This window comes from Colletotrichum siamense (assembly GCF_013390195.1).
Source record: "Colletotrichum siamense strain Cg363 chromosome Unknown KSG_Cg363_contig08, whole genome shotgun sequence".
Taxonomy (NCBI): Eukaryota; Fungi; Ascomycota; class Sordariomycetes; order Glomerellales; family Glomerellaceae; genus Colletotrichum; species Colletotrichum siamense.
The window spans coordinates 2,081,369-2,105,948 of NW_023501021.1; the positions used below are offsets into that span (position 1 = coordinate 2,081,369).

The 24,580-nt window shown below is 54.2% G+C and overlaps 4 protein-coding genes across 4 annotated transcripts; all 4 read right to left on the reverse strand.

Annotated features, from left to right (window-relative positions):
• Positions 1–14: 14 nt before the first annotated feature.
• CGCS363_v012144 (uncharacterized protein) lies at positions 15–425 on the reverse strand (the record flags this gene model as incomplete). The annotated part of the gene is made up of 3 exons (XM_036643993.1): positions 15–17; positions 76–232; positions 349–425. The coding sequence occupies 3 exons, from the start codon at positions 423–425 to the stop codon at positions 15–17; spliced, it is 237 nt and encodes a 78-aa protein (XP_036490236.1).
• Positions 426–2,321: 1,896 nt separating this feature from the next.
• CGCS363_v012145 (uncharacterized protein) lies at positions 2,322–6,218 on the reverse strand (the record flags this gene model as incomplete). The annotated part of the gene is made up of 6 exons (XM_036643994.1): positions 2,322–3,840; positions 3,892–4,125; positions 4,189–4,604; positions 4,663–4,695; positions 4,748–5,483; positions 5,524–6,218. 6 exons carry the CDS (start codon positions 6,216–6,218, stop codon positions 2,322–2,324), a joined length of 3,633 nt encoding a protein of 1,210 aa, XP_036490237.1.
• An 810-nt stretch (positions 6,219–7,028) lies between these two features.
• hxnR-0 (Nicotinate catabolism cluster-specific transcription factor) lies at positions 7,029–9,206 on the reverse strand (the record flags this gene model as incomplete). Its single annotated transcript, XM_036643995.1, has 2 exons — positions 7,029–8,369; positions 8,460–9,206. The coding sequence occupies 2 exons, from the start codon at positions 9,204–9,206 to the stop codon at positions 7,029–7,031; spliced, it is 2,088 nt and encodes a 695-aa protein (XP_036490238.1).
• Positions 9,207–14,309: 5,103 nt separating this feature from the next.
• On the reverse strand, positions 14,310–14,672 carry CGCS363_v012147 (uncharacterized protein; the record flags this gene model as incomplete). Its single annotated transcript, XM_036643996.1, has 3 exons — positions 14,310–14,312; positions 14,395–14,496; positions 14,586–14,672. 3 exons carry the CDS (start codon positions 14,670–14,672, stop codon positions 14,310–14,312), a joined length of 192 nt encoding a protein of 63 aa, XP_036490239.1.
• Positions 14,673–24,580: the final 9,908 nt, after the last annotated feature.

A 24,580-nucleotide genomic window follows, 5' to 3' on the forward strand; every position in this document is an offset into this window, starting at 1 on the left:
TCACGCCAGGCATCTCACTGCGTCAATTGCCTACTCTCCAATCACATAGGTACATCCTTCATCTCCAATCCATACCTCATGCAGGCGGCCAGCGTCAACATCAATGCGGTCGCCGACGCCAAACGTAACCTTCTCGGGCTGTTCATCCTTGGGATAGGTGATTGTCAAGTTCCCTCTCAAGATCAGATGTGTTGTCAGACCGCGATGCGAATGCGGGGGATAATACGCGTTCCTGCAGATTCAGATGTCAGTCTGCCGTTGGTTTTCTGTATCGGGATAACACTTCATGGGCGCTGCAAGCACAGAAAGTCGTCGCCCAGCCACATGTAGGAGACCATTACTACATACGGTCCATCGGTCCAAGTGAAGACGTGAGGAAAACCCCACGATTTGACCTCGGCCTCGCTGCTGCGTTGGGTCGGCATGATCACGACTATGCCTGTCGAATGAACCGGCCTTGTGCGAACGACGATATGCAAGCGCTGCAGATGATCGGGAGACGGAGGCGGTTACGTCACTGGGACGAGATGTCGAGAACTGTGTTTGCGCGGGGTACAGTTCCCCCTCTTCCCTTTTCGATCAGGTCCGAGACTGGCCGGCAGTTCCGACTGTCAACTTGAAGTGGCGTAAGGACTCTGGTTTGGGGTATGTGCGGGAAATCAAGTGCGCAGGCCGTTGGGAGTTTCTTTCGGTCGGATCTCTCGTATGTCGGTGTCAGTGGAAGCTTGGTTGACTTGACTGAGGACTCTTTGGCCATGCAGCAAACAGCAGCCGCACGCCGGCGCTGCACGCACTTTACCCCCACTTACCCCGAGCGCATCTCCCCCCGATCCGGGTTGGTGGCGAGGTGCCCCGTGAGGCGGTGGTTGGTCTCCGTAAAAGTTACGGAGAAGCGCACCACAGCACCGGCCGTCTCGTGCCTCTAGCACCTCCAACTAAAGGTAGCGAGCGGAACGAACGACGTTGACAACTGACAAGCGAGCGAACGCTGATCATGTCGGAATGTCACTGCGGTGGAGATTCCCCAACAACCCGCCCTTGACTCAGCTACCTCTCTCGGTCACTAGCTTTTGGTGGCTTTTTTCCCGTCAGGCACCGCGAGGCTGGGCGGCTGGCTGGCTTCCCGTCACTCGACCCGGTACATACGCTAAAACGTCAGTCTTCAACCTGACATTAGCATGTCATGATATCACTTTTTAATGGGGATCGTCGGCCCATACGAGATGGGGTTTGTGTAAGAGGCGACTGACTTTGACGATGCAAGAAGTCCATCCCAGAGTCCCACTGTCGTTTGTCTCTGCTTAAAATAGCAGGGGCAATGGCCACAGAGTATCGATTACTCCATACTGTTGCTGAAATGGAACGCCAGTAAGGGGAGGCCTGTCGTCAGGGCGTGTTACAGACTGCACATCACTCTCACGGAATCACGATTGGGGGTTCTCTTCCTTCTCCCATTCTCGCTTAAGAAATGACGGGGCTGCCGTGCTTTCTGCGGAGGTGGGAATTGGGGGATCAGATCATGGGAATTCATGACATGACGGATGACGAAGTCCCCTTCTGCTAGGTGGGACAATCGCAATCGAGCGTTCATCTCACTGAGATGAAGATACACCCCCGGCAAACACCTGTGCCGAGCAACGAGCTGACTGATAGTCTGAGGTCGCTGCTTTTAGGGAGGAGGGAGGAGTGCTTGGCTTGGCTTGGCCCTCGCTTGATCGACCCGCATTGATTAAGCATAAAATTTGTGCACCCAAACCAACTGCACATCTTCTTGTGCATGTCTGGGCTTCCAGTGCACAAAAAAGACGAACGATTTACCTTAGAGAGCTGCGGGCAAGTTTCAGCAACATCAACCTCGTCAGGTTGCACTCAGTCGATGCGGCGATACCGTTGATTTATTGCTCGCTGCAACAAGACTCTATCGCAGACTCACCGCTTCGGTCCGGGAGCAGACACTTGAGGGCATCAAACGGGCCGATCGCAATTATACACACGAGAAATTGGAGCATTTGCGCAGGGAGGGACGAGTCAGTGAAAGAGGTGTCTAATAGACTTCACACATACGGGATTCCCAATGAGAGATTTTCGGGCTCCCTTCTCCCTCTCGTGAGGCAATTCGGAGATGCCATCAAAGACACGGCTGCACTGCATTCTTAGCCTCTGGAGATGTGTCGTGTTGAAGAGATCTCTGAGGTCTCAAAAGTTCTGAATCGTCAACGTTGCGGGCAATCACCGACAAGCTCCATTCACTCAACAAGTCTGATACGCGGATTCATTTCATTTTATTGTTCTTGGACTTATTTGTTTTACGGTTTCATCCCTTATGTCAGATCAATGATTTCGGCCTCCGCCTTGCGTTTCGCTCCGGCGACCGACGGAGGCAGGCCCATATTGTTGATGCCGGGGAGGTGTTGTCCCGGCGGTGGGGGCTCGCCCGCATTGCCCGTCATCGGCGCCAGAGGCCCGCTGTGCGGTCTATAGTTTAGTTGCCCCTGCGGCGCGGCACCGGCCGACGACCCGAACGTCGGGGCCTGCCCGCCGGCCGTCTGGTTCTGCATTGTTGGCATCGAAGATAGATATCCCCCGCCAGCAGGTCTTGGCTCCGGAACGCCGTGAGGCATGTGGACCGTCGGTGGCCGGACCCAGTTGTTGGGAGGTTGCACGCCGAACCGGGCGGGAGGCGCGGTAGGGAAGGGTTGGTTGTCGGGTTCGCGGATGTACATGCCCTGTCCCGGGTGCGGTGCCAGACCTCCCGGAGGCCGAGCAGGCATCTGAGACTGAGCGGGCGGGTATGTAGGTGCTTGAACTGGAGGAGCATATGTCGATTGCCTCGGAGCTTGAGCTGGGGCGTATGACGCCTGAACAGGAGCCTGAGGATGAGTCTGAACCGGTGCCGGCATGTAAGAGATACCGCCGGAGCCAGGCGCAAGATTCGTGGGCCGCTCCCACAATGCCTCCGCGATACGCGGGTAGTCCTCGCCCAGCAGAATCCCCAGCTTCGTCTGGTCAAACTGCTGGAACTGCTCTGCCGTGTCCTCCCGTGCCGCCTTCCACTTGGCGCCCGGGGCCGGATCCAGCTTGGTCACCACGAGCGTATCCTGCGGACCGCTCCTGTCGCTGACGTGCGAGCATCTGATGCCGTAGTTCTCGATCTGTTTATGGAGATGGTGGCGCTTTGGCTTGCTCACGGAAAACCGGCACTGCTGCTGGTTGCCGTTGCGCAGAAACTCATTCAGTATGTCGCAGTCTCCGCAATAGCATGGGCAGACCCTGGCGTTGTCATCGCGGGCTTGGGTCGAGGGCTTCTCGCCGAGGTAGGTGTCGCGGTAAGCTTCAAGGATGGCGCCGGCTATCTGGCGGTAGCGGGGAGTCGTCAGGGGAACCTTATGGGACTCGAGCCGCTCAATGAGCTCCTTGAGAAACGGCAGCCAGAGGGGATGGAAGTCGTTCCACTTCATGTGCTTCGCGTGGCCTACAAGCTTGATGGCGAGGGGCACCACGAGGTCCTCCTGCGGTGGGGTGCTCAGCTTGATGAGGTGGGAGAAGAAATCGGCGAGCGTGTCAGGATGGGCGGCGAGGTCGTAATTGTAGTCGGCTCCGGGACCGAGCTGCCCGGAAACGTCTTTGCGTCGTTTGCGCGGCATGTTCTTCTCTTCCGGTCTGTCGCCGTAGACGGTGTTGAAGTTGAGCTGGGAGATGAACTGTTTGGCGAGGCGCTTGTAGAGCTGCACGCCTTCCTGTACCGGGAAGATCTTCTTCTTGGTGATCATGAAGAGGGCTGATAGGAAGTCGAGAGCAAACGCCGGGATGTTGAGGTGGTTCTCGATGATGGGTACGACGCTGGGACATTTGTTAGAGACGGCCTGTTACAAGCACGGCGGCAGAGCTTACGTTGAATTGAGCCAGGCAAAATCGGCATACCGCCTGGCAGCCAGAATCGCAGTCAACCCATCAGAGCCGACAAAACTGCCAGAAGCAGAGGAGATTGCCAATCCCTTGGAAAAGATGTCCAGCGCCCACTCGCGGACTTCATCAGTCAGGACTGGAGAACCGTTCGGCGCAAACGATTCGACCATGTGGACTCGTAAGGAGAACTTTTCGCAGCCGAGAACCATGGAAGACAACCTGCTAGGTCAGCACTCGTTCCACAAACAAGATAACATGAGATGTATGGTTATCAGGACATACCCCTTTTTAATGTCTTGGAATGAGACCTTGCCTTCACCGACCTGCTTGCTCAACCACTCGTAAATGTAAGAATTGATCAGGCCATGAGGATCGGCGGCAATCTTTTCAAGGAAGTTCCATTCCCGCAACTGGACGGCAGCTTCAAGCAGATCGCTGATCTCTGTGTTGGTCAACGCAACTGTTGACCCGGGTTGACGGATTGATGTGTCCCAAATATCTTGCAGAGCTTTGAAAGCTGACGCCTGTCCCTTCCCTGGTTTCGAGGCTGTGTGCGTCAAATACGACACGACTAACCGAGGGTTTCCCACACGGTCCCTTTCAAGGTATGAGGAAGGGTAGGCCGACCTCCTGTCCTCTTTCCCGAGGTTGCGTTTGAGGAATGACGCCACATTTGCACGAGGCACTATCAGCACGGCCTTAATATTCCCATCAGTGTATGTCCCAGTTGAAAGCCAGTGTAAAAAGTTGGCTTACCGTAATGCGGTACCAGTGGGTAGCTGTAGGTCCCTGGAACGCATATTAGCTTCTCCTTCTCAGACTTCACAACGTAACCACGGACCGAGTTTCCCATGAACCCTTGGTAGTCCTCCTCTTGAGGAGCGTCAACCCAGAAATCATTGCTGTCAAGGGTGTGTTCCACTTCGAACTTTATGTCACGCATGACAGGACGCCCGTGAACTCCAACAAGTAGCTTCACACGCTCATGAGACTCGATAACGTCCTCCAGCTCGTGCCACCCTTCATCATCATCGTCCCAGTCGTCATCTTTATACCGATACCCACCGTGATCATATTCCACGGTGCCCTCTTCCTTCAGTTCCAGAGCTGCGAGGAAGACGTCAAACTCGAGCTCTGTGGAAAGATCATCGAGAGTTTGCACCACCGCGTAATCTCGCCCCTTCAAGGCCGCCATGGAGATGTTGGCCTCGGTGTACTCGTGGTCAAGCCGATAATAGAGATGATCCGTATCTGACTTGCCGGGTACGCTACCATTCAACCACTTCCTCAGCGAATGACGCAGCCTTTGGGTGTCGGCACGCCGGAGACCAGCGGAAGGAAGTGGCCTCGACGGGTCGAGAGCGAGGTTATACGTGAGAACGACGCGATGGCCCCAGGTGACGGGGAGAACCTCGTGAGAGACATCAGAGTACCATACGGCGACAGAACCTTCCCTGTACTTGGACGTCTTCAACGTCTTAGTCTCCCCACAGTGCTTAGCCACGACCTCGCCTCCCTCATGAGGGGACGGGAGGCAGACAACCATGGTGCCAAACATGCCCGGGATCTTTTCGGTGCTGGCTAGGGTTAGCTGTGCATTCGTGACTTCAGGCCTACGGCTCCACGGGGACGGCGTACTCGACGTGAGCCTTGAACATGGTGCCCTTCTCGTAGATGAGCAGCTTGTACAAATCTGGAACGATGGGTGCATTGATGCCCATATCCTGCGCTGCCCTGGCACACAGCTGGTTGATGATGGCATTCCATTGAGGATTGCGGAGCTCGAACTGCGTGGGATCGAGTTCCCATGTGTTTCGCACCGTTGTGTCGACGGCAGTATCGCTGCCCTTGCCGAATGGGGCTTGCCTCGCCTTTTCGATCAAGCTGCGAGCCTGTTCCTCCTTAAGGGGGAAGACAATGGACCCTATATCGGCAACGTGGAGCCCTGGGTTGAGAGGTCCATTGGCAGTCTTAATCGGGTGGAATGAAGCAAATGTCCCAGGCGTTTTGATGGCCTGAAGTGTCTGATAAAGATCGTCATGAAAGGATTCCCGGTTGTCCCAGCCGTTGGTGCTTAAAGGGCTGCTAGGAAGAGGCGGTGTTTGGTTGTTCTCTTCAGCAATTTGTTGTTCTTGGCCCGAGTATATCTGAGATGGCTGCTCCTCAGTTGATATTTCTTTTGTCAGTCCTCCAGGGGCTGGCAGCTCCGGAGCTTCTCCAGCACTTTCTGTCGCCATTGGAGGGGCTTCAGCAGCAGGAGGTACGGAAGAAGGCGCCGTCTCTGCCATGTTCACAGCACCCTCGGAATTCATGATGAACGCTGTCCCGCTTACAGCCCTCTGTTCTGCAAAATGTTTCCAAAAAATCGGTACCAAAATCAAAGTCAACGGCACATGCTGGTGAAGTGTCCAGGGTAGAGAATCGCGACGCGTCGAAAGTTCAGATTCGCGATCATGGTGGGGATCATTGCCATCCGTGTCAATGATTTAGCTGCGCAGGTACGGATACTTGAAGACCTTGTCCTTAAAGGGGACGGCGTGTCTCATATCGTAACGACTTTTGTCGCCGCATTTGGAAATCTCTCATCGTCAAAACTTTCACAGTTGTGCGCATCAGGATGAATGCAGCTCACCGTTTTAGCTGAGCTACTTGAGAGTGAGCCAAGTCTGCGATGGAGAACATGTACATGCCATGTAGTCGATATACCTACCTGCTTGCTCCATCCATCTTAAGTGAACTTGTTTCCGCGCCCTGGTGGTCTGTGCACTAGTTGTCTCCTAAGTAATCGAGAGACTTCACTACCTATCCGCCGAGCATAGGTACTTTCCAGTACCTTAGTCTGCAAGTCTCTGTTCTCCTTGATTTACCTAGATTCCGCTTTGCAATGCCTAAATTCGACAAATATCGCTCAATGAAATACATGACGAATTATCATACAACATCGTAGAAATTGATGACCAACAGGCCTGTTGGAAATTTTGCTTGATAGTCTCTTGTCACGTCGCCGTTTGAGATCATTCCCTACTGCGCTTTAGATCTGGCTGCTGGTCTTGGTCTTGCAGCCGTCGGCCTCTGACCATACCGTCCTGGTCAACAGCGATCGCCTCCAAAGTTGCTCCACGTCAAATGTCGTCAACGCTGGCAGCTCTCGATGGTCGGCCTGCCGCGCCCGAACCTAAATCTTGAAGAAGGCTTCTTAAGCTCTCAACTAGCGGCGGCAAAGGCTCTGAAACAACAGGAAAGTTGTTCCTAAAAATGCCTCGTGCAACAGAGAGTACCACACTCGGGTTTGATAACGATTCAACCCCGTCAGCGGGGTTGCCGTTCAATGTCAGACCAGGCACACCGCGGTCGAGTTGAAGGAATGCCCTCGTCTCGCGGTTTTCTTCCGAATCCATAAGGATATAGGCTCCCGATCTATTGCCGCTTCCCACTTCCGGATCCGACCCGTGCCTAGACGCGGAGCACGAGAGCAGTCCGTAGGCCCAGAGAGTGAGACAGGCGAAATAGACGGCAATGGCGTTGAAGTCTCGTAACGAGGCGGGTGGAAGTTGACGCGCGTGATGGAAAATTTGGCCTGCGTGCCAAATAGCATGCCGAGCCTCCGAAGTTTTGACCCAGCTTTCCTCCAGGCTACTGTACGTTCGTCGAGCCTCGTCCTCGCCAGCCTTTCCCGCAAACGTTTGAAGAATGTCGGGTGACACGTGAAGTACCATCATCAACACCTCAGACATCACCGCTAGTTGCGCTGTAGGCCTTTTTGAAGTAAGGATCATTGTTGAGAAGTCGTTTAGATCCCGGTATAACTCCTGGTATTGTGTTTTGAGCCATAATTTGTGAGTCGTGTTTCGCTTGTTCGACATGCCGTCGGTGTAGAACTTGATTGCTTCTCTGTACGCTCCAATTTGACCCCAGTATCCGTGGAGCAAAGCCATATAACAAAGCTCCATGTCCACCAACTGCTCAAGGTCATCGAGAATTTCAGTGCAATGCATGACTTCACAGACCCTAGGGATGGTGCGATCTGGGGCAGCGTTGGTCTTGGCGATGTATATGCTGCGCCATTGCTCCGCAGTTCGCGCTCGCCATAGGTCGCGAGATGCGGGGAGACTGAAACTGAGTTCGGTGAAAGACATGAGTGGGTTCTTACAGAAGCCGATGGACGTTTCAATGTCGTGAAAGAAAAGATGCAGAACAAGCCGTTTGTAAGACTCGCGCTTTGCGAACTTGCGCCACTTGGAATCGAGGACATCTGGGGGGTCGGCCATGGTTGGAATGAGTGAGGGTGAGTCCGGTGGGGCCGAGAAGTTGCCAGCCCTTCTCAGCATGGTCATGGGAGGTTGCAAGAAGCTCTCTGCAATTTCCATCTTTCGTTTGAAGCCACTCCAAATGCCGATATCGAGGTTCAACATGAAGGCTTGGAGAGCGCCGAGATCTCGGGTGAAAGTATTGGAACCCTCGAACTAAGCAATAATAAGTCAGATACCCGCATCCGGGACGCCGGATGATGATTTAAAAAAATAAAAACGCAAAGGATTGGACACATTACTCACCAGGTCTGCCAGCGCGAGACGCAGGACTTCATGAAGAGAGTACCCGAACTGCCAGACCGCTGGTATGGAGATATATGTTGCGCCACTGGACAGTATGCCAGCGAGCAATTCGGGTATCGCCGCAGTCGCATCAAAGGTTGCTATGTGAATCCAGCTGTCGCTCTGGTGTTCATCATGGATGAAGTGGGCTTGAACCAGATAATTCAAGAGGTCCAGAGTTGGAAACGAGGGCGTCCGTTGACGGGCTCCCTTTTGCACCGTGCTGGCCACAACCAGAGCCAGGAGGCTGTCTCTTGCGGAAGCTGTCATCTTCAGCTTGGTGCCCGGCGTATTGATTAGCTTGTCAAATGCTGGCGAGTTTGCCAAGTTGTTTTCATCAAAGACGAGCCGCTCCTTATCCTGAGGAGAAGCATGGTGAAGTGCATGATCCTTGGGCCCCGGTTCCCATAACCAGGGTGACCGCTTGAAGGCAGCGTGAGCTCTCGAAGCGTTACGGGTAGCTGACTTTGAGCGATTGGTCGTTGTTGATTCCGGGCTCGGATGGACATCAATTTGTGGGACAGTGATGGTGTCGAAGTTAAGGTCCCAAGACGAGAAGTCCATGTCCTGGAAGTAATTATGGACCGGGTTGAAGTTGACGATATCATCCATTACCATGTCGATAACCGGGTTTGCGAAACCGTCATTCATGAATGACGGCCCGTCCATTTCGTGGCTCATGTCTGGATTTGTGGGCATCATGGACATCCTGGAGCTGCTATATGCCACCGGGCCAGAGTCCATTCCCCCATTCATGTCCATCCCAGCATGCATCGTGGAAGTTTCGGAAGGTGTAGAGTGCCCCTCGTCAGTAGATGTTCGGTGGGGATGGGTGCGCTTTGATGGCACTTCGCAAGGCAGGTTTTTGGAGCGACAACGTGAGCATGGTTTTGCGTCCTATGCGGGTGGTCATGTCAGTGTTCTTTCCTTGATATGATATGCGAGTACCGCATGGACGGAAAATCACGGAGTTGGAAAACGGCAGCTCGGACGAAAGATATGAAGGGCGGGAGACACCAGCGGCGGAGCAGAACTCGCGGTCGACGATGGACACCGGATACAACGGCCGGCGGCTAAGGTGACGAAACGGCCGGGAACGGTGGAGGTCAGAGCCGGTGGACGGCGGGAGGCATCGGGAAGACATAAAACAGAGATGGCAACGAACCTCACACTTGGACTTGGAGGCAGCGCAGTTCAGACAGGCTTCAGCAGCGCGATCGCTCCTCCGAATGAAGGTTCTGCCCTTGCCGGTGGAATCTCGGTCGTGGGTGGTCTCGTGGCGGGTCAGGAGGTCGGCGCGATTGAACCGCTTTGGACAGCGAGAACACTGGTAGGGTCTTGCATTCTCGTGTGATCGGAGATGGCGCGTCAGATGGTCGGCTCGCTCGTAGACGCGCTTGCAGATATGGCAAACATGTGTCGCGGAGGGAGATGCGTCGGAGAGACTCAGTTTGCGTTTGGGAGGGGCCGGTTGTTTCGGTGGTTCGGGCAGGGAATAGAGCGTGTTCAGCATGTCGGAGCCCGCGGCATCGCACAAGAGGCTAATGCCGTTCATGTTACCTATGAAGCGGCGGAATGGAGAAAGGACAGGATAGGGTTGGGCCGGAGGAGTGATGTCAATTGAATTGAGGTCGGGGAGGCAGAAGCTCAATCAAGGTGCAGCGCAGCAGACGGGAGCTTTGGTGGCAGGGCTTGACGTGACGGGACAGGTGCAACGGCAGCGGCTTCAGGTCGGGAAGTGGCGGGCTGGGCAAAAAAAAAAACCGCCGTGGGTGGGAAGGGGAAGGGGTGGGAGACGTGGAAACGTGGAGTCAAGGCGGGAAGGGGGAAAGCGCAGCAAACCTTAAGCCGGGGATTCTGCGGGGTTTACCTTTCGGCCTAACGTAAGGCGAAGGCTGTTCTACCTGAGGTACGGTGTACCTACCTGTTCCTTCGTGGGCATTGCCCAAATAGAGAGATTAGGTAAGGCAAGTCACCAATAGGAACAAGAGCCGTTGAGAATTATCCGGCCACTGGTTGGTTAGGTAGGTACCTAGGGAAGTCCCGAGTCCCGTCCCGGGAATGAAAGGCTTCTTTCAGGTAGGACCTACCGAGGCCAGCCAGCAAACGAGTAACAGGCATCTTGTCTGTCATGCTAAGACTGATGACGATACAAAAAAAGCCGCAAGCCGCCAAGCACAAGGCAAGTTACGGGTAAGATGGTTACGATAAGCTCCCTTGCCATTTTCTCCGAAAGGTTGCAGAAACGCAACAACTCTGAATTGCTAAATTCGATGGGCATGCACGCGACGCAGAGTCTAAATCTGGCCCTTGGGGTGTTTCTCGCGTGTGGAGTTTGAATCGCGCTGCACCGATCAATACGAATGAGCTGAGACAAGAAGAAGCAACAACTCGAAAGCAAAGATCGGAGACACACATCATGTCATGGCTTTCCTGGTGACTCATTTTCATCTATCGCAGCTTGAGTGAGTGTGGGCTCCATGGACCTTGAGGGTTGAGGAAACTAAAAAAGAAGCAAGGAAGGAGTTTGCAAGAACGAACATGGTGTGGCCCAGGGCGCCTATCAGAAACATGAGGTGACACCCAAAAAATCCCTTTCTCTAGCTACCAACCTAGGTTGGTGAGGTAAGCTGCTGAATGATGGGACATTTGCTTGCTCAGTAAACACCAAACAGGGGCAGGGGCTTTCGAGTACGCGGCCAGGCGGGCAAACAAAAGCGAAAGTGATGCGACGCCATTCGATTATTGCATTGATACAAGAAAGCCACCTGCTCTCATACACTGACAAGCCTTGGCGCAACACCAGGGCCAAGTAGTGATTCGTCTCGACTTTTCTTCATGTTTGACCGCCGGTGGCGGGATGGTCCCGGTAGCCGGAAGCTAGGAAGCTGGAATTACCGTCGATCGATTGGCCTGGAGCCGCCGGGGACCTGAAAGTGTCCGAAGAGGCTGCGATACGCCAGGTACCAGAATTACGGACGGAACACATTCGCCGTACGGAATTTTAATAAGGTTTGTTAAAGGACTCCCTCCGTTTGGGACTGCACTTCCAGAAATCGAGATATACGGTAATAAATAGCTCTTGATGGGGTATTTGTCACGGTCCCAGTTTAGAGCTCCTGAATCTGAGGTGAGTCTGAATCTGATGGTGTAATAGCTGGTGTCCAGTTGGTATCCAGGCCAGGCTGCGAGCGACTCAGGGTCGGGCGGGCTCCATCTATCGGGCCATGAATTCGCCTTAAACCAGGTTCCAGTACTCGTACGAGGCATCAGCAAGGAAAGAATGATGGTGTTGACTGAGCCCGAGAAGGAAAGCCAGGCAATCAAGCAGGTGAGACCTGCTGACGGGGGACTGGCATGACAGATCGGACAGACAGATCACTTGGAGATTCAAATCACCGATCCTGGATGTCTGTCAATCCAATGTCCATGCGGTCGCAGATGGCGGGAAAGCACATGACAAGCGTCTACCTACCTCAGCCGGCGGGAGTCAATCAATGAGGAAAGTACGACAAGGAAACGACAGCAGGGGCCAATCAGCAGCTGTGTGCACCTGCGTTTCCCTGGATCTGGGATGGGCAAGAACTTCTGTAACTCGAACGGGGAAGCTAAGGAAAGAGCAACCCAAGTGCAGATGCAACTACCTAACAGGAAAGGGCAACCACAGCGCCTGTGGGAAAAAAAGACTGGTCATCTATCAACTTCTACGCCTTGCACCGTCAATCAAACTTTGCTTTTTTCTTCACCATTTTCCCTCTCTTTTCTGCTCGACCTTTCTTTTCTCAGCCATTCTTCCTCAGTCCTCACAGTCACAATTGCCCTCCGAAACGACGGTGAACAGGCCAAGACACCCATCTTTGCACACCGGTGTAGTATCTGGCCCTTCTCGATCCTCTTTCCCGTTCCCCCATTCCTACGGGATTCTGATTTCTGATTTCGTGTCTTGTCTTGCCCTACCCTACCCTGCCACTAGCAAACCAACCCGCCGGCCATGTTGCGTCGCAACCCAGTCAGTCGTTTGCAGATGCGATGCGATGCCCCGAGCCCCTGCTCCATTGACCGAATCGACAAAGAGGAATCAATCCAACCTCGAGTTGCCCAGGTAGGCAGTTCCAGCAATCGAACGTGCTTGACTCGGCTGTCGCGCAGCCATGCAACGCACGCGGCAAATACTCCCTGAGCTTTTGTCCGTTAGCCCGACCCGCAACATATCCATTACACAGCAACACCAACCATTCCGCCTCGTCATAAATGACGATATCACTGTCTTACGACGACGCGAGACAAGAAAGCCCGCAGCCCCTCGCCAGTCTCTTTTGCAACCCAGGGCAAGCATTACGATCCCCCGGCAGCAGGAGTCATGGCCTCCCAAGATCCATCAAAGACCCATCTGCCCCTCCACACGCTTCGGCATCCAGCGCCATCCCCGAACACCAAGACCCGACCTGGATGCCCCAAGATCACGAACCTGGGCGTGGGTTCTGGGACCGGATCTGGATAATGCAGCTCACCTGCCGCTACCTAGGCTAGCATGCACGCACGCCTCCAGTTCTCTCAGATTTGCTCCATCCACCAAACCGGCCTCTGCCTCACTGTGGAGCGATGCGGTCGCAGGACGTCCACCCGCAGGCCGTTGGGGTGTAACGAACCAGGTCCAGCTGTATGTGTCAGTGGAACCAGAGGCTCGGGACCGATTGGGTTGTTAGGGGACCTGCGCTGAAAGCTGCAACGCCAGCAGCGCACCCAGGCCGAGGTTTACCACTCATTACCGCTGTTTTTATTCTGGCTGCCGCGATACTGCGGTTTCGTTTCCGCTGCCACTGTATTTAGGACCTTGGGACTGGGACTGCAACTTGCGCGAGTCCATACAGCACCTTGTCATTGATGCCTGCAGATATCTGCAGCTTGCAACCTTGTGCGAAATCCGCGCCTGGGGGACCCGCTGGATGCCAGGTTCCTTCGCAAGCAAAGCTGTAATTGTTGCTTTTCCTTGTCTCTTTGCCCTTTCTCAACTGCGATACAACCTTGATCGCGACCGGTGTAAATCTCAGGGGGCACCTCCACCATGCAGTCCCCAGCGAGGCCATCGCATTCCATCGCAGACGTCGTACGCAAATCGGCGTCAAGTGTTCCAGCAGCACCGGGTTTATCTCCGAGCAAAGGAACCTCCTCCGTCCTGGCCGGCAGCGTTGTGATCGGAGCCATTCGATTTGTTCCGGCTCCATGTCCACTGCATCTCGGTCTGCAGCTCCCAGCAAGGATGTCCGAATCGAAATCGGGGAATGCGACCCCGACCTGCTCGCATCGGGCGTGTCACTGTCCAGCCAAAAGCAACGTCGTTGAGAACAGAGAAGAGCTCATACGTCTCTCTAACTTGAACAGAGCATCTGCGTATGGTAATCATTACAATTCCTAATTCCATGATCCGGGACCCTTTTTTGGTTGCCGTGTCTTTCGCCATTCTTTCCATCCATCTTCTTCCTGTCCCTCCCGCCCGGAGGGTAGGGAACTCCCTTCCCCTCCCATTGCGCAAACCGATCTGAAAATCGGACAGACATGGCTCGTTAACATTACAGGGCCGGTACCCAGAATGGCCCACCCCAGAGGTTTTGATCTCCCCTCTCCCCCCTTTTTTTAACCCGTGCTCTCGAAAAACGAAAAAAAAAAGATGAAAATGGACCTCATAGTCGAACAGACCCTCGTCCCCTTCCCACCTATTCCCAATCCCTTGCCCTCGTGTGTCGCCGTTCGCCGTTGTCCCAGGGTATCGTTACAGTTTCGGCAGTGCCTGTTATCGCGTCGCGATCCCAGCTACTGACTCCTTATCGGGGGAATTTGGGGCTTGCTAAAGGTCAGCCTCACCGCCACAGATCTCAATGACGTGGGAGCAACTCACATGAGCTGGCTTAGCCGCAGGGCGTGCCGCAGTAGCCGCACTCTTTTCCGGGTAGTACCCACACCTCTTTACCTGAGGCATGGCACGTAGGGCAGCGAATGCCTGGGAGAAGATGCTTCAAAGAGAGTTAGTTCTGGCTCTGTAGTGGTGGTGGTTGCCGCTGCGAGGGGCGGGAGGGGGGGCTCGCTCACCTGTTTAGGTCCGCTTGTGGGAGACGACGGCTGTTGTTGGTTTCTGAGAGAGGCCTTGTCGACCTGGCATTGCGATGAGCAAGTCATGTTGTATGGTTTGTGTGGTTGGTTGTGTGTGTGCAGGCGTGTATGCGTATGTGAATATGCAAAGGCAGTTGTCGAGTTGGTGTTGATAAAACCCGGGGAGCTCTGGTGCGTGTGTGTCGGTTTTGGAGATATCGAGTGAGTGAGTGAGTGGGTGAGGTGTGTGAAGTGCTTCAAGCAATGTCCTCAAGCTGTTGATGGCCGATGATGGTGATCTGAATAACGTCCAAACCCAAGGCGGCGCCAGTCGATACTTATAGTTTGCCGTTTCTTTGGACTCGCACGAGAAAAAGGACAAAGCACTGGGCCTTTCTGGGCCGACGAAACTGGCAAGGACCAGGTAGGCTTGTGGTATGAGCGAGCGAGAGGTGAGAGAAGGCGGCTTCAAGGCGCAAGGCGGGAGCGGGTGTTCCATGTCCCTGCTCTGCGTCTGCTAGTGCAAAGAAGAAAATATGAGCGGTGCCATCTGATAATAGGTAAATCGGCGAGCAACCGGCGCGCGGAAGGCCAGCAGCAGCGGGAGAGGAGCGGCGAACGAACAGCCCAGCAGAGGCAGCAAGCAAGCACGAAAAGAAACATAGCTAGCCTAGCATAGGCCCGGTACATTGCATCTGGCACACATCACATTTTCTGGTGCGGGACTAGCAGAGACCTTGGAGGCGTGTGTCAATGGGCAGCCAGCAGCAGCAGCAGACCAGCAGCAGGTCCCAGCGATGAACGATGGTGGCGCGAACCCAGGTTGGGGCCCAGGATAGGCATGGGCAAGGATGTTGGACGATGGGGGATTGGGATGGGATCCTGGATCACTCTGTTCGAGGGGGGGACAAGGTGGGGTGGAACCAGGGCCCCATCCATGGCGATGGCTGAAGAATTGTCGTTCATTCGGGAACGAGCGTTGATGTGTGCTGTGCTGCTGCTGCGTGCGAGAGAGTAGCAGCAGCAGTAGTGGTACACAAGACGCAGACTGCAGGACGCAAAGTTGCTTGTGTGTACATTTGCATTACATACATGCAGCTGTCTATCTGCCAGAGTCCTTGTCTGTCTCTCTTGTCTTGGGTCCGTATGTCTCTCCGCCTGTCTGGCTGTGTTTCTCTCGCTCTCTCTGTGTCTCTGTGGCTTGTGGCGGGACCCAGGCGTTCATCCTGCTTTTTGCATTGTACTTACATTGAGGAAGAAGGACACGGGACATGCGTGAATGTGTGAGATGGCACTTTGTAATTTTTTTTATTTTTTGTTTTTCCTGTCGAGGTGAGACAAGACCGAACCAAGCCAAAAAAGCCAAAAGCCGCCCGAGTCTGGAAGACGGGACACGGCATTTTTGACGAGGTCCGGCTGTGGTTGAGGCACGTTGCAACTGCGCGGCGGCGGGCTTCCGGGTTCAGTGTTTCCTTTGTTGGTGCCCGTCGTTGTTTTTCGGTGCCCCGGGGCCCCCTCCGTTTGGGAGAAATAGCGGGATGAAGTAAACAAAAGAGAGAGCAGCAGACGAACACGAGAGACGGGGCCAGCGGGAGAGGAAACAGAGCAAAGCAACGTTGTGAATTGGAGGAGGGGTTCTTTTCTGCCTTTTTTTGCGCTATGATGCTCCAATCTATCTGTACCTACCTTGCGGCGACAAAATACTACGCGCCCTACTGACTGCTCATCCACCCAAACCACAGCACGCCCACACCACACATTCATCCATCTGGGTACATCTCCTCCCACCACGCGCACCCCTCCCCAACGCAATCGCATGTCCCCCCGCCACGCTCATTGGGCCCCGGCGCGCAGTCGATCGAAAGGCTAGCGCAGGGCAGGGGTCGAGGGGGGAAGCGAGCAGAAGAATAACCCAGGCGAGTGGATGTTCCAGAGCTCTGTTCGATCTGCCCCAGGATTCGCCCGGGGATTTCCTTTTTAGCTGCGACTTTGCGGCAGGCGGGTTGTGTGGTCACTGGTGGTTTTCCATTTCAATGGGCACGCGGAAGGTTTTTTTTTTTTTTTTTTTTTTTGTCACTCTCCAAGGGCCCCCATCCATATCTCTGGTACGCACGTATCGATGGAGAAGGAGACGTAGAAGAAGAATGAATCAGAGATCCGTACCATGTATCATTGGCAACCGTACCATGCCGCAATGTATTGTGCAATGTTACGGGATACATCCGGTGCTGGTTCTGCATACACCCGATGTCCAACGAACCCTGCAGAGAACGAGCTGTGACTTTGAAAGCCCCGCAGAAGTTGGAACCTGATGATGATGATGACGATGGTGGTGAGGAGGAGGCTCAACAGCGCCTTTCTTCCGGGATTGGTGATGTCTCTCGCGATGCCGCCTCTTCCCTTGGATCCCAAATTTTCTTCTTTTTTGGTTTCTTTACATGGAGAGGCCACGGCATCGGCAGTTATGACGAAACATCGATGGGAAAGTGCAACACTTGCACGGTATTTGCAAGTACCCAGCATGTGAGGGGGGTGCAGAGGCAGAATTACACACGCACACAAAAATACGAGGCTAACGCCACATGCGAATGCGTACTCACGAATCGTTCGCAACGAAAGGTATGTAAATCACTCTTTAGTGTTGCTTTCTGCATGGGCGCGTGAACAGCAAGATGTCTTTTTTTTATGGTACCAATGTATGTGTTCTAGTCAGTCTAAGAAAAACACTGCGTCAGTTTCCAGTTCGTGAGGTCGCAGCGCAGGTTACCAACGAGGGTCGAACAAAGTTTGTGGAATCTCTGGTTTGGCACGTTGCTAGATCGGACTGCACGTAATGGAGGGGGGCGCGGCTCTACTGGTACAGACTGATACCGTCTGTAATTGGGGTGCTTTGTGTGTTGATTGGGGCACCACGCAGTGAGAACCGCAAGGTTGATAAAAAAAGGACGATCCAATAAGAGACGACATATGACGATCGAGTAAGGTAAGGTCTGCAGTGGGCTAGCGAGGGATATGCCTGTTTGGCAGCTCTCAGTTCTGTCCGGATGGACGAGGCGAGTTTCCGCGCTGTGCTGATGCTGGGAGGCAGTATCAAACTCTGTTTGGCCCTGTTACTACGTATGAAGTAGCTAGCTTCTCAAATCAAACGTGGGACGGGAGAGACACAGAATGAAAGAGAGCCCTCTTTTTTTTACCTCCTCCTTTCATTTAACATGTTGTTTTTCCTCTCGTCATGCTTGGGGGTTTTGGAATGAAAGGGGGCGTTTGGGTATTCTTTTCTCAGGGAGCCGGTCCATGGGGGTCTTTTTTTTTCTGCCTTTGCTGCCTCTGTGAGTAGTAGTAGTTCTTTTTGGTTTTTATGAGCAGTCGCAAACATGCCGGACAGAGTTTCGTTTGGGAAAATCAAAAAAGCAGCGCCCGGCCCCGTCGTCGAAGTTCGGGATACCCTATTGGACCGCGGCACTGGGGGGAGGGGCTGAGTGGCGGCTTCCGGGGGCCCGGAGGGAGGAGGGAGGAAATGGAAGGGGGGGAAATCGCGGCTGGCGTTCCCCAGTTGCTCCTGCCCTTTTTTTTTTTTTTTACCGTGATTCGTGATTCTGGCCCGGCCGCAGCCCGATTGGTGGCTTGGAAGCGCCGCGTGCACACTACACACTACACACACTTCACACTTCACACCCATCACTTCATTCAGTCATTCTCCCTCCTGATCCTCCCGCCGGCCGGGCTCGTTGCTCGTCATATCACACACACTCTCGGGGCTGTCAGTCCGCAGCTACCTTGCCTTACGGATCACCACGGCACTTCCTAGGGCCGCCGCGGTCTTCGTTCGTCGTCCATCAGTGGTGTCTTGGAATGCACCTCACCTCACCTCACCCGCATCTGCGACCCGCCCTTGCGCCGGGATGGAGATCTCATCTCGCCTTACCTTACCTTAGGTACGGCTACCTGGCTTGCGCTGCACCTCAATCGTGCAATCGCCGAAGGCCCTCTACGAATCCGATTGTGCGTGCGGATACCTGGTCGCTTGGTGTTATGGCTGCCATGCCGCCAAGTACCTTACTTGGTACGAACGCAGTTGGATGCTCACGACCATGCTGTTGTTCTTCATGCCCCCCTGCTCTATGTAACATTCCCCGATCCCTTATCCACTCCCCAACTGCATTTGCATTTCCGCATCCAATTGTGTCGCGTTGATCGATGCCCTTCCTTTTTGTCACTTCTCCGAAAAACGGTGTGACCTCGTCAGATCCCCTGCGCCCCCTTTGGGAGTTCGACGACCCCATTGTCGTCGTCGGCCGGTAGGTATCTATCTCACTTAGCCCGCCTCAAAACTGAATATGAGCAAGCCCTTGGGGGGTTCAAGCTGAAGCTGACACTTCAGCCAGCCTTTCCGATCCAGGTGACTTGGAACTGTTGAACGAACGGGGAAACCGGCTGCCAGGCATTTGGGCTGAGCTAGAGCAGTCCTGACGCAACTCAGCTCACTTACGAGGGGATGACGATGCCCCGAGAAGGAAGCATCTTACCCGATGCCGCCTAGCAGACTGGGGGCGAGAGAGAGAGAGAGAGAGAATGAACAACCACCAAAAGGAAAGCACGCGAAGAGGGGAGCATGAGGAAGGTACCTTCGGAGTATCTACCTACACTCCATGCTTCTTCTTCTATGGAAAGTTCCCCCCACCCTCAATCGGGTCAGGAGGAGGAAGGTACGGATATGGATACCTTACACTTCTTTTCTCATGGGTCCTTGCGCCTGCATCGCACCTTGAAGGCCCCGGTCACCAGCTGTAGTTTGGATCGCCCATCTCCAGTTTTGCCGTCCACAGACAACCTAAGACACGGTACATCGACTCACAAAGATGCTCCCATTCACAACTCGATACGAAAGGATCCACGATCCGTACGTCCTACTCGGCTGGGAATGGGCTACTCCACGGCGGTCTGAGTGTGCGCCGCAAACATCCACCTCCCAACGCTGCCCTTCAGTTTCCAAATGACAATCCGCCATTCTTCCTTTTTCCACAAGGTCCAAGTTCGCGTTTGGTCAACCCCAAAAAGGCTCCACCAAGCTCCTCACATGTTTTCTTCTTTTTCACCACTCCCCTGCTCCACGGCGATTCCCTGCCCCATGCTTTCTTTTTCTTCACCCTCAGCAATGGCTCCTTAGCGTACCATTCTGCAACAATCTCGTCCACTCATCGATGCGAAGGGGCAATTGGGGGAGCAGCAGCAGGAGCAGCAGCGAGGTCCTCGGGTTGGGGGTAACGCACCATGCTGATGGGCTGCCCACATCTTTCTTGTCCACCCTCGGAATCGGCAACGAGAGCACGTCGTCAATGTTCGGAATAATGCCATTGACGTCAATTCGAGGTCTAAAGGGAGGACTTACGGTTGGATATTCTGCCTGTCGCCGAGATGACCCGGCTGAGGGAGACATGAGGCCACTTACCCGCACATGGACGTCTCGTCGGTGCGGTAGCACCGCGAGACGTCGACAATCGAAACAGTCTACGCTCTGAATCCCAGCCGCATCCCTGCCTGCTGTTTGTCACCGCTCACCGAGTGGTGCAGACGGGCGACGAGCCTTGTCCATCATCCCGGCGTGTTGGTCCAAGGATGGTCACACGGGGTTTCCGCCCGCGTTCGACTTGACGCCGTGCCGTATCCGCTGCCATAACCCGGGATCGACGTTGCGCAGGCGCAATCTATCTTTGTCGACGGGGGGACCAGATTGGGGGAAACCAGACATCGGTGGCTGTGTGTATCGCGACCTTCCTGGTTCGTCGAGGTCCACGCGGTTGACACCTGTGCCAATGTCGGATCACGGTGCGACGCTGTCAAGGTGCTTTTTCTTCCAACGCATGTAATGCCAATGACACACCAACAACGCTGACCGACGTCTCGAGATCTTACGGTTTTCCGGGAGCCCCGGCTCCAATGCCGACTGTTGCTCCGTATGTTCAGCTGGCCAACAGACGTGATGGCGCGAAACATGCCGATGGTCCAGGTTGTGCAAAGGCCACCAATGCAGATGCTTTTACACCTCGTTGGTTGACGGTCGATGAAGTCGCGGCTTTGTGCGTTCTCAAAGGGAGCCTTGTACATCCGTCCACGACCCCTGCCACAGCAGCAGACGGCGCCACAATTTGAGGCTTTGACAACACTCACCGACAATCTTGCGGCTAGGTCTAGATTCCAAGACTTCCACGCCTTACGGCGCCCATGATGGCATTTGGTTTTGCTTCATGTTGGGCCCAGATCGCCATTGGATAATCTCAGGTTTCACCCTGCTTGGTTTCATGTGCATAGCTAGGCAAAATGACGTGTCAATCACCCTCGACAGCATTCCATCGCTGTCATTTTTGACCAAACACCAACGGACACACACGCTGGGCTTACACACTACACCGCACCACACAACACCACCAACCGCGGGACAGAACCAACACCATTCTGCGCTCATCGAGGCACCCGACGATTTGCGACACGCGGTCTGCATCGCCAGATCAGATGAGGGTGTGAAGCCAGTCCATTGACCACCGAATGTGGTCAAACATATGTCCGCATAGCGCGTGCATGTGAAGCATGCAATCTGACCGATATGATCTGTCACTTCATAACCGAGATGCGAGGTCGATCAGTGTGTTTTTGTCGAAATCTGGGCTTTTCACCATCCGCATCGGCTGCCACTGCCAATTTCGTTGGTTGGGTATTGGAAAATGACAAGTCATATCCACCAGATTTCCAAGGCTGCGAGACCACTTTGCTCAAGCAAGGTACCACCATATCCGCCAAAGTAGCCAAATGGTTGAGTTCAGCTCTGTTTTGGAAATTGTCCTCAAGGAACCCTGGGCTAGGAGCCTCACCGAGAAACCACCCAAGCGGCACATTCTCGATGCCCAAGGTATTTTGCCTCACCTCAAACGCCGAGCTCCCGAATAGAGAGCGTCAATTCCATCGGATATGAGTCAACCGCCACCAGAACCCTTCCGCCAAAGCCAGCGAGCTTTTCTCGGTTACGTGCTTGTCACCTGTCAAGCCGAGTAACAACACAAGAAGATGAGTATCCAGAGCGGAATCAAGCATACCGTTCGCAGCAGTTGGCCTTGTCAGAGTTCCCTGGCCACAACAACCGTTTCTTTGCGGTGAGGATACTTGCATTCACTTGTATGCAGGTATCCGCTAAGACGTGGTGCTTCGAGAACATGTGGACTTGGTTAGTCTCCAAACGGCAATGCCAGCGACATGAAGCCAGTCCGCTTCAATCAGAGCCTCCCTGGCGTTTGCCAGCTTGAACGCGTCACCAGCACACGCCCTCGACCAAAGCTCCACGATAATATTCCCCGAGAAAATTTCAGCCCCGTACGCTCGTCAGCGGGACCCATTGGTGTGCGCACTCCCTGGGCCTGGGGCTCGGTTCTGTCTAAGTTGGGGGCTTGGGACTTTGGGAGCGCCGCAAGATCCACGATCGATCCTTCCCTCATTCTCCTGATCATCTCCATGTTTGGCACCAAAATCTCGGTTACCTCCTCGCCAGTGACAGGCATCCCGGCTAGTCAACCAGACTGCCGGAACGCTCTATCGAAATTTTGGTCACCCGGTACCACATGGCACGACTGAAAAACGACGGCGGGTTGCTACATTTTGACCGCCTTCAACGTGGACGATCTCGGCCAGAATTGTTTCCATCGGGAATTCAAATCTCGATGACGACCCCGCCAAACGACCCTTGGAGAGTGCAAAAACAAACGCATGTCTCACTCAGGGTCCTTGTCGTTTGCCCTCGGCCTTGGAAACACAACCAAGCCAGGAACCCCATTCCCTGTGGCTGCTGGCTGCAGGAAGGCCACCACACGAAGGATTGGAATGGCTTGTTACACCGCCCTAGCTTCCGCGTCGCGAAGTAACCACCCTTTGCACCTGTCTCAATCCCGCAGCATGTTACCTGCCAACTTTATTTCGTCGACCTTTGGGGGGTGTTCGATATAGGGACCCTGATGATTCTGGTCTATTCCTAAAAGAAGCCTCGCTATTATGGGCCTCGTTTGATCACACAATGTCGCAATGCTCTCAGAACAGTTATGTCTGGAAGGGCATGGTTGGGGCTTGCTCAACGATTTACATTTGACAAACACTCACGACCGGAGCCTCCTCCACGATCGGACTAGCCGCCCTGTTGGGAGATCAAGTTTTCGTGATAACTGACCAATCTCTCCCAGTCGGGCCGCGCAAGTTAGACTTCAACACGGCATTATCATTACATCCGAGCCTATTGTTTCTTCTGGTTTGTCTCACAGGCAGGACCCGACAGGCCGTCCCATTGGCAAGCCTCGCCCGCGTTCCTTTTTCTCTGATGCTAGTCTCGCAGCCAACGGCCATGGGGCGTTGTCTATCTTCCGCTACACACCCACGCGCGCCGGATATGGGGCTCGATTCTGAGTGATCGACACTCTCCCTTCCAGCATCGTTCGCCCGCGGAAGGGACATCCTTGCTTAGGTGCAGAACCTGTCTACCACCAGCTCGTGCCACCGGGTTAGGTGTGTAGCGAAAAGCACGCCGTGTAAATCATGCAGGCTCGGTTGCCAAGCTGTAACAACCGGACAGGGCTGCAGCAATATGGTGTGGTGATCCTGTGGATTCCAAGATCGCCCTGCTGTGGCAGACAAACGGGGTTGGATAAGGAACCAAACCAAGGCTGCCAGAAACAATCTAGAATGATGCCTTTCCGAACCTCGGCTATGAAAGACAGTGTACGCTGGCACGGGGATTAAGGAATTTCGAAAGCGTGTATGGTTCGGCGATCCAGGATCCAAGCCGACGAGGCACATTAGAGCCCCGAGTGTTATTGGCCCCACGGCGGCTGAGCGGCATCCGTCAGGCTGGAAGTTGAGAGTGTACACAAGCATTGCCTCGGATAAGAAGTTGGTATGGCAGCGATCCCGTCCCGTCTGTTGAGGACCCTTGACCGGCAGTCCGGGTTGCGGTTTCCGACGTCACACAAACAAGAAGCATGTCTGCCCGAGGTGCGACGTGAGCCGGGTGACTCAATCATTCTGCATGGTACTGTCCATGATGACAGATCAACAACGACAAAGGCCGTAGACCACAGAGATAGGGAGGCAGAGCTGCGAGCAGAGATACGGGTTGGTTGAGAGAGAGGACGACAAGACGATGACGACGTCAACAAAATGTCGGCGGTCGCGACGTGTCAGTTGACACCGCGGCGCGATCCGCTCATCCGAGACCGCCAGTATCCGCTTCCCTAATTCTTGTATTGTCGTCCTATCGCAGTATCGAGGTGAGTCAGTCACATCACACACCCACACACACATCATCCCAAAACCGAGGACTGTTGGGGAAAACAGCCCGAAAATTCCAACCATTCGCCCGCTGGCACTCGGCGAAGACACCGATGGACGACGTGGCGGTGACATCCACACATATCTGCCCGACCCGGGCCCCAACATCGGTCACGTTTCACGAGTTCACGAGATTCAGACCCGATCTCGGGTGAAGCTCATCATAGACAGGCGTTGTGACGATTTCTTCCTTTCTTGCCCTCGTATTGAACGTGGGACTATGTGACAAAAAACAAAGCAGACAGTCACGACAGACGAAGACGAGACGATGTTTGCACCTTTGTCAAAAGGGAAAGCAATGGCTCCCTTTGGATGGTTTGTTTGTTCTTCTACGTACGGGTCGGCAATTTCTGTTTCAAACGCCCTCCGCCTCGTCGTTCATGTGTCCTGTTGTTCCTTTGCAGCCATGATGTTTCTGTCTCTTCCCGGACCCCATCTTCAGTTCCTTCTCCAGCAAGCCACCGGCCCCCAAACGATGTTTTCCATGATTCCATCTGAAGCGTCTCTGTGTCTCGTCCCGCCAGTACCCCTGGTCCATCCAAAACATGATTAAAGGGGAAGGGATAAAAAAAAGGTATAATGAGGCCATTTGCCTGTCAATCTCGCTCGCTAAGCGTCATGCCATATCCAGAGTA